The sequence below is a fragment of the Phalaenopsis equestris genome, unplaced genomic scaffold, assembly GCF_001263595.1.
Source record: "Phalaenopsis equestris unplaced genomic scaffold, ASM126359v1 Scaffold196236, whole genome shotgun sequence".
NCBI lineage: Eukaryota > Viridiplantae > Streptophyta > Magnoliopsida > Asparagales > Orchidaceae > Phalaenopsis > Phalaenopsis equestris.
In genome coordinates this window covers 1-1468 of record NW_018216185.1, presented here as the reverse complement: position 1 = coordinate 1468, position 1468 = coordinate 1, and the positions used below count along the sequence as shown (strand labels likewise).

The following is a 1468-nucleotide window of genomic DNA, read 5'->3' as shown; positions in this document are numbered from 1 at the left end:
TCTTATGTTATTTCACAAAAAAATGAATGGAATGGAATAGATCAACGTCTCCATTAATATCAAAGTCAATGGAGAACAAGCAAAAAAAAAAAACTATACTGTGATATGAATTGTCACAGTGCATGAAAGAAAAACAAACTGCAAGAAGAAGACAAGATAATTATAATTAACCTTATTTAGCTAAAAAGTTCCTCTTGCACTATAGATAAGGCCAATTTGAATTGAAATGTTGGTTCAACAAAATATTTTTTCTAAAACCAACACAAAACTAGAGCATAAAGAAATTACAAAGACTACAAAATATCTTAAAAATCAAACTAAATATCCAAAATTCTAGAATCACAGTCATGATCATTTATATTTTTATGCTCCTATGAGTTCCATAGTGATGCATTGTGTAGGACACACCATGAGCTCTTTCAAGTTGACACATGCCATGCAAGGTTAGTCTTCACAAGTAAACTTTACTTCCATAATGTTTGTACCTCCTTTAGGCAAAGAGATGCAAAATAAAAATATTATGTGGTTATGTGCATCTCTAAAGTGTAAAAGAATTCAACCATGAGTACTTACAGGCTAAGCCAAAATCATAGCATAGCACCCCTTGCCCAGCTTTGAGGCATTTATGAATAGAATTCTTGTCCATAGCTCAATTCAAACAGGTTAAATCTAAAACAGGAGAAATGTGTCCATTAAAAGTTCAATATGAATCAAACCACCTAATTTCAGATAGATCCAATAAGTGTCCAAATTTGTTTCGGGTTTTAAGTCATCCAGATGTTTTCAAAGTATGCTAAGCTTTCAGTATTGATACATCATTCAAATCGCCACTAACCATAAAAAAACATAATTTTAGCTCAGAAAGGGACTCAAGAGCAAACAAAGAGAGTGGAAACTTCTCCAACAATTCAATAATTGAAGATGAAAATGCTTAACCTAGCAATCCTAAATCTTGTATCAAAATTTATAGCTTTTTTCTGTGATACAATACGTCAATATCTTTCCAAGCAGGATAACTCGTGCATTGAGAACGCTCTCTTTGCCCTCCAGCTTCTAGATTCAAAAGCAGTTGAGCAAAGAAGAAGAAAAAAAGTAAACAAATATGCCAATCAACCAAGTTCAATGAAACCTTCATTACATGTGCCAATCAAGGCCGAGCACGGCGGTTGAGAACCTAACGGAGAGGGCTTCAAAGAGAAAAGCGGAGAGCATGACGATAATGGAAGCGATAAAGGGAATTGCTGCACGGAGCTCCACCGTCCAATTGCGGTAGAACGGTACACGTGAAAAGGCGGCGAGGGCGAGCACGATCCAGAGGGCGGGCTGCAGACGCTGGTGCCATGAGGGGGACAAGTATCGGAGGTAGTCGATCGAGACGTAGGAGATCGCTGCTAGGCCGAGACCCCCCTTTGCTGTCAGCAGGCTCCGTGAAGAGCGAGCGCCACTGTCATTCCTCCCCATCGGCATT

General features: G+C 38.3%; 1 protein-coding gene across 1 annotated transcript; it reads right to left on the bottom strand.

Annotated features, from left to right (window-relative positions):
- Window positions 1-1119: 1119 nt before the first annotated feature.
- Window positions 1120-1462, bottom strand: LOC110035125. The gene has a single exon (XM_020739365.1). The coding sequence runs from the start codon at window positions 1459-1461 to the stop codon at window positions 1135-1137; it is 327 nt and encodes a 108-aa protein (XP_020595024.1). The 5' UTR covers window position 1462; the 3' UTR covers window positions 1120-1134.
- Window positions 1463-1468: the final 6 nt, after the last annotated feature.

Coding starts and splice junctions, on each gene's coding strand:
- LOC110035125 (XM_020739365.1), bottom strand. CDS start 1,461: ATGGGGAGGAATGACAGTGGCGCTCGCTCTTCACGGAGCCTGCTGACA.